The 7,485-nt window shown below is 35.2% G+C and overlaps 1 protein-coding gene across 2 annotated transcripts; it reads left to right on the plus strand.

The window, feature by feature from the left end:
* The first annotated feature begins 2,574 nt into the window (after positions 1-2,574).
* Positions 2,575-5,541, plus strand: calca (calcitonin/calcitonin-related polypeptide, alpha). Of its 2 annotated transcripts, XM_028016061.1 has the most exons (5): positions 2,575-2,685; positions 3,140-3,228; positions 3,494-3,619; positions 4,667-4,842; positions 5,040-5,541. In XM_028016061.1, the coding sequence occupies exons 1-5, from the start codon at positions 2,590-2,592 to the stop codon at positions 5,045-5,047; spliced, it is 495 nt and encodes a 164-aa protein (XP_027871862.1). In that variant the 5' UTR covers positions 2,575-2,589; the 3' UTR covers positions 5,048-5,541. The 2 variants fall into 2 exon arrangements, with proteins under 2 accessions (XP_027871862.1, XP_027871863.1); XM_028016062.1 differs by lacking the exons at positions 4,667-4,842; positions 5,040-5,541 and adding an exon at positions 4,135-4,457.
* The last annotated feature ends 1,944 nt before the right edge of the window (positions 5,542-7,485 follow it).

The raw sequence follows: 7,485 nt of genomic DNA on the forward strand, positions 1-7,485 counted from the left end.
TCAAAGTAAGAAAAGGGGTAGTCTAGTGATGAGGTTTCCCTGTGATACTATTAGCACACAAATAAACAAGACATAACAAATTAACTCAGCCCAGCAATTACTACTTGACTGACCAACTAATTGCTGTGGTTTTAGTTGATCAGTTTTCTCTGACGTGGCAAATTTTACTGAATCATGCGCACATGTTCAATTCCGGAGTCCAGAGCTGTTTAGTACAAAATCTAAATGATGGGATTATTTTCTACTCTGCTTTTTGTTATTATGTGCTTCAAAAATAATTTTTTGTCATCTTTCTATAGCTATTCCAAAGGATTTAAAAGCTTGTCTTTGGACTTTGGCCCTCCAGTTCAAGTACCTCAACATTCATGGGAGAGACAAAGGCTGCTGTTGTTTATTCAGAAGGTCAACTCTGCCCTAAGAATTTTTTTAGATGTATGAGGCTCCTCTAATGAAGGGATAGACCAGTGTCATGTCTAAAATGAGACACACAAAAACATGCCAAAAAGAGTGCTGGACAAACATACAAACAAAGAACAAAAAATTGTTTACAGTAAAAGAACAAATGGCTTCCTCACAAAAAACCAAAAATGTTTTACTTTTCTTTTTACCAGTATATAGGAATAACGCACAACCATTTGAGCAAGGAATCAATTTCAAATTGAATATCTCTGCACTTGACAATAAGAGGTCTGTCATAAAAATACAATTTGTTACGATCTGTTTTTTGTTGTTGTTGTTTTGTTTTTCAATCTATTTAAAGAATGGATTTTTTATCGCCATCAAGATGATTTTCAGTCATTAGATGAAACATTTTCATGCAGTAGCTGACCAATTATATCTCTTAAGTCCTGTATGCTGTTAGATTTTTTTAGATCTCTTTGAAGAAATGAGTTTCAGTTCCTGTTCAGCTCAGCGTGACATGATAGCCTCTTTTATCTGAACAGCTTATCTTTTAAAATGTATTTTTAGTCGCTTTGGTGCATTTCTCAGAACAGAATAGGTATAATCAAAACTACTTGTTCAGTCTTCAAATTGTTGTGTCACTTGTGCACATCAGAAAAGCAGTTTATCATTCCTTTGAGCAAGTTGCAAATGCTTTTGTACATCATGCAAGGGATTATGTGCACTTCTCTGCTTTTCCATACAGTTTAAATGTTTTATGCCATGTTGATCAAAATGTATTTTATGGGTCTCTGTTGAATTATCTCAACCTCCACATCATTTAAGTTTGTAGTATAAATCTTTACATGAAAAATGCTTGTATATTTACAAATATATACATATTTGTATATATTTCTAATAGGCTTCTTATGAACCATCAGTTGGCATTTATATGACGTATGTAGCCACAACACAATGTCACATTTCTGACAATAGGATAAGGATTTGGACGGGTTAAACAGTCAGAGGGAAGAAGAAGAGGAAGAGAAGTGAGGCTGTGGCAAAGGAGTTAGCAGGCAAACAGAGGAAGAGACAGATGAGGCTGAGGACATCTGCTAGTTTCCATTAATCCAATATAATCAGGATTTGGTTTACATCTCACAACACAATGCTGATAGATTTCCTCTCATCCTACTCTTCATCCTTTAAACCCAATGGAGAATTTTTCTCAGCATGGAGATTGACGTTATAGAAAAACTGCATTGTAATTCCTACACCACTTCATGTATTATTTTCCTAATGTTTCCATTTCTACTTTTGTTATGTGTTTTTTGTATTCTGCAGTTCAGCTTTCTAGCTTACAATGACATGGTATATCAATAAATTACAGTAAAAACATTAATTTGAATCTTGTCAAGTCTCTTGCCACTGACCTCCCACAATTACAATTTACAAAATCAAAACCCTACCCATACAGTTTCAAACAAAACATCCCTCCATAGTTGACTGTTATATTGACAACATGACTAATCATTTTGACTGTCTTATCCGAACACAATGAAACAAGGAATTGTTATTCTGAAGCACTGACATGTTCATTGACACAGATATTTGCTTTCTAAGTATATTGAGGAAGAGACTGGAGTTTGCAGGTAATCCATTGTGCTTTGCTGTTTGTACAAATTGTTTTGCAAATGTTGAAAATTATATGAGAAATGGACCGAAGTAACTGAGGAAAAACCATAGATAACAGTAAATACATAAATAATTAAATCTGACTAGAATTATGAAATCATCCAGGATTTCACTTCAGACTCAAACAGATTTACACAGCATTTCCTTCCAACTTCCTCCTCTCCCTGCTTACTTCTGGTTGTGCTTTGCTATCTACTAAAAGGAAAGCTTGGCTTTCATGACTGAAACTTCTGAAACTGGATTTCAGCTTACCAGTACAATGGCAATTATAAGTTTAAAAACTAGCTGGTTATTTTCACAGGCATAAACATTATTATCTTCCACCCCCTCTTATTCAAAACATTGACACACCTTTGTGATTTGAGACCACGCAGCAAATTATATTAGCATACCAGTTCTCATTTGCTTGCAATAAATTACACAGGATCTCTGATTGGTTCAAAGCTTTGGGGCAAAGCATTGGATTGTCCAATGACGTATAATCAAGTGTTTACTCAGATATTACAGAAATCCATGTGGGACATATATAAAGCCCTGCACTGTGAGAAAGCACAGCAGATTCACAAGTCACCTCATCGGTTACGACTTCAGACGATCTATAATCACAAGGTCAGTAAAAAGATAAGATTGTTTACCTTTCATAACTGTTTTTATCATTTGTTGTTTTTACAGCTTGCAATTTTAAATGTGATGCAGCATATTTTGAGGCGCTTGAGTAACTTTCACTGTACAGCAAAATAAAGGGAGGGAAATGTGAATCTGCTGCATTTGTATTATTTGCTTAATTTGTTTAATAGACAAAACCCCATTTAGAGCTATACAACTCTACTGGTTGACTGAGCAACCTCAGAAATCCAGACAGAATGGAGGAGAGAATCAGATTAGGACAAAATGTTAAAATATGAAGAAGCTTAAATCACATTTGAAACTAAAAAAAATAATTTAGTATTATTTTCTCCAACCAAGCTTATATATGTATATTTCAAATGTCTGTACATTCGAACAAAGTGGAGGTAAAGACATCTTTGCATGCACCAACAAAGCTGACTGTTTCTCTTTACAGGGAATCATGAGCATGCTTAAACTCAGGACACTCCTTCTCGGTTATGCCCTTTTTTTCTGCCAGACGTTCTCGAATGCGGCACCATCCAGGTGAGAACTGGAGCATGCTTTCTGCAACAGTTAGACATTTTCAGTTAAGTAACTCTGTCAAAAGAGAGTTAAAATATATATTTTTTGAAATCACTGAAATATTAAAACGTCTTCATCTAGATGGAATTGCTTGTGTCTTTAAGATTACAAGTATCACTTAAAGTGGATTATCTTCATTTGAACAAGTTTTTGATCTTTTTACCTAATGTTTATGTCAGAGTCAGAGAGATCAATGCACCAACTGAATGACTGTTTTCTCAACTAGTAAGGAGTCCATGTCAGATGGGGTCACACTATTGAACAAGGATGCTGAAATGTTACTCAGAGCTATCAAAGAGTTCATGCAGATAACCTCAGATGAACCAGCAAAACAACCAGCTGACGGGGAGAGGTATGGCTTGAATGTTCCAGGTCATCTTTAAATAGTCAATCCTTTCTGTTGACCTAATGAAACGTAACATGGTTCTGTGTACAAGTCCAACAGTTTGAGCTTGGTGATAATTTTGAAGGTATACAGCGAGGCTTCTGAAACGTATGGGAGGAATGAGATGGAATGGATGGCCTTCGTTCATTCATGTTAATTAATTAATTCATTCATCCAGTCAGTCAGTCATTCATTGCTGTCACATCAGTTTTACATAGGTTGTTTGCAGTTCAGCATGAGTTTAGAATAATAATGTTTGCATGATGTCAAACATCCCAAAAATATGCATGACAGACAAACCATAGCCCAATGGCATAAAAACTAGGCTGTTTCGTTTTGGTTAGCATCATTCACCTTTTAGATTTGTCAGCATGCCTGTATAATATCATACAGAGTTGTTTTGTAAATGCATGTAGCCAAAGGTCAATATCTGCATGTTACTGTCCTGTAAGCCTTTGCATGTTTCTTTCCATCTCCAACAGCTGGAATAGACCCGTGTCAAAGCGCTGCACCGGCTTGAGCACATGTGTGCTTGGCAGACTGTCCCAGGATATTCACAAACTGCAAACCTATCCTCGCACTGATGTGGGAGCAGGGACCCCCGGCAAGAGAAGAAGCCTTTCTGAGCTATATGAAAACTACATCAGCACATACAATTGAAGTTCTGAGTTTTACACCAAATGATTGTTATTCGAGTTTGCTTGTTTGTCTCTCTCCATGTGTTTGTGTCACCAACTTAAAATAATAAAAAACTAATTTAAAACTGTTGCAAATATATTCGATACAATAAAAAAATTAACAGCTATAATTGGGCCTAGTAGTTGTTTTTTCTTTGTTGCAATTTTGTTCATTCTTGACGAATTCAACATCCATCATCATCAAACTGCTTTTATCCCTAACAATGTTGCTGAACATCAAGTTGTATGAAGAATGAAAGGAAACAGGAAAACATGTTATTGCTTGCATTCATTTCATCACATCAGAAATATTCTAACATTTTTTTTTTTTTACAAGCAATTCAACAGCACAAAAACGGGCATGCAACACGGCGACCTGCGTGACGCACCGCTTGGCTGACTTTCTGAGTCGCTCAGGTGGACTTGGACACAGCAACTTTGTTCCCACAAATGTTGGTGCCCAAGCATTTGGCAGAAGAAAGCGGCATGGCCTGATGCAAGACCAGATACATGGTATGTTAGTAATATATTTTTCTAAAAGAGATAATCATGTAGTGTAAAGAATATGAAATTTATACACCAACATCCTGACTTTACTGCACTTTTACAACTAGATTTATGGATGCTTTTAGTTGTTAATTAACTGTTGCAAACTGTTGCACCCTTCAGCAAAAATCTACAAATTTTCTTCTTTTTTCCCCTCTCTTTAGCTCAATAGATCAGGCTTATCTTCAGAGACAAAACTCCATCATCGTCTAGTCACGGTAGAAGCACCTTAAGAAGAAGCAGCAGTTCATTCCAGAAACTATCCTTCACAAACATGGAGATGTGTCTTTCATTTAACTAAATGGTCTGTTAGTAATTAGAAAACAAAGCTGCTTAGAGTGACAAGAGCTGACTCATTTTCTCTGCCTTGACCTCTGGCTCATCTGCATTTCTGACCCGTTGCTGCTGTGTTACAGTGTGTCGAAATGGAAATACTAAACGTTGCGTCTGTGTTACTGACACAAATGTTAACAAATGTTCTGTGGCTGTTTCTGAACATTGTTGTGAAACTTTTTCATTTTACTGTGGATGAGATAAAATTACCTGTGAAAGATAAATGTTGGAATAATTGTAACTGGGGAGTAGGAATAAATAGTATTTTAGCTACTGTGTGACTGCATTGAATGAATTTTAGATCTGATTTAAGCATTTATGTCAATTCATATTAAAAAGGTACACAGAGAATGAAACAGAGAACATAAACAGTTAATATATGTTATATGCAAACTTGTAATGTAAACCTTGAACTGTAGATTGTAGGGAAATGAACATGTCTCTCATTTTGCTTTCTAGTGGTTACAGTAAGTTACTACTTTTATATTAAATTACAATAAAAACCACCTTAACTAAGAGGTATGTCTACCTTTGCAGAATTATGTATAAAAGATCATTTGTATGATGATAAATCAATGATTGAATAAAGTTTAAACCAGAAGTGTGCAAAATATGAAATAAAAACAGACATAAACATTTTTATCTTAATATCTGAAGTTAAATCAGACCAAATAGCCCTTAATTTAGATAAATCAGAATAATGAGAGAAATAATATGTCATATACTGTATATATTAATGTCTTCAAAAGAGGATTACATACATCTCATTTGTATTTGGTAGCATTGCCTTTGAACTGTATGACTTGGGTCAAACCTTTTAAGTTTCTCACAATAGTTTGCTGGATTTCTGATCCATCCCTCCTGACAGAACCGGTGTAACTCAATCAATTTTGTAAGGTGCCTCTCTTGCATACAGCTATATGTATTCTGTGTATGCAGAATTGTGCAGTAGTATGTCCTCTGCACTTCCTACTCTACTGCTATGGCTACTGCTACAAGTACTAATAATAGTAAGAAAGTCATGTGGAAAAGAGACAATGCAAAAATCAAAGTTTGACCTCAACATGAGGCCTGAACAATCAAGTTCCGCTTCACTCAACTTCAACCAGATCAGCAAATTTCACAGAACCCCCAATAACGGAACAACTAGGAAAACATCTTTTTTTTTTTTACCACAAGTTAATCACTCATTGACAAAGACAAAGGTCTATAGACTGACAAGAGACGTTTCTATTTTTTAGCAGACAATAGCCACTTTTAACTATATCTGTAGACACACTTAAAAGTGGGTATTTTGATCAGGCTAAAATCAGGTTTATCACACACAATGACCTTTATCCTTCAAACCTTTCAAACTGACAAACTAAATAAATACTCAATAATGATAAATCAAAGCTGGAATCATGTGGCTTGTTAAGACAACAGTATGAAGTTAAGTTCTTTCAGTGGCCTTACTTAATCTACACTTTAACCTTTTTTATTTTAATATTTTTTTAGGGTTGTGAACTCAACCAACTTTACCCAATCAATAAAAGATTTATGCTCCAAATGCTATATATTGTTGCAGACATACAGTTCAGTTTCAGATATGACTGACAGACTAAAGATAGAGACAACCGTTTATAATGTGATGGATGCAAATATCATTCAGTATGCACAAAGAACTATTTTATTGAAAGTAAAGAAAAAAAGCTTTTTGAACTTTCTTCATTATGAAACTTATTGTTTAAACAATTTAATTAAATCTTAAAGCTGTTGGCAAAACTTATTATGTTGTTTTAGAGACGAATATTTGCCACTCATAGTTCTAAAAAGCAAAGTAAAGTAGGTCATAGTTAATTACAATTAAAGGTAAAATAGCTTGTCCAGAGGACTCCAAAGTGCTTTGCAGCATCATGGTGGTAAGCATTGTAACCACAGCTGCACTGGTCAGACTGACAGAAACACTTTGCCATACAATCACACCACTGGCACCGGGCAAGACTGGTGAAGTGTCTTGCACAAGGAAACATATCTGAGTTCAACAGAATGGGGGTTTGAATTAACAACCCCATTGTTAATTCACAGGACAAACTTCTACCTCTTGAGTCACCAATGCCTTCAGAGGAATTAAAATTCAGTGTTGCATACTAACAGCCTGGAAGTAGTACTTGACCTTTCTCAGTTTTTTTCAGTTGTTGCTGTGACTTAGCATTACACTTTCATGTTTCAGATCATTAAACATATTCAAAGATAACCAAAATAAACATGAAAAGTGTTTTTTTTTTCAATTAGAAT

The sequence above is a fragment of the Xiphophorus couchianus genome, chromosome 4, assembly GCF_001444195.1.
Source record: "Xiphophorus couchianus chromosome 4, X_couchianus-1.0, whole genome shotgun sequence".
Classification (NCBI taxonomy): domain Eukaryota; kingdom Metazoa; phylum Chordata; class Actinopteri; order Cyprinodontiformes; family Poeciliidae; genus Xiphophorus; species Xiphophorus couchianus.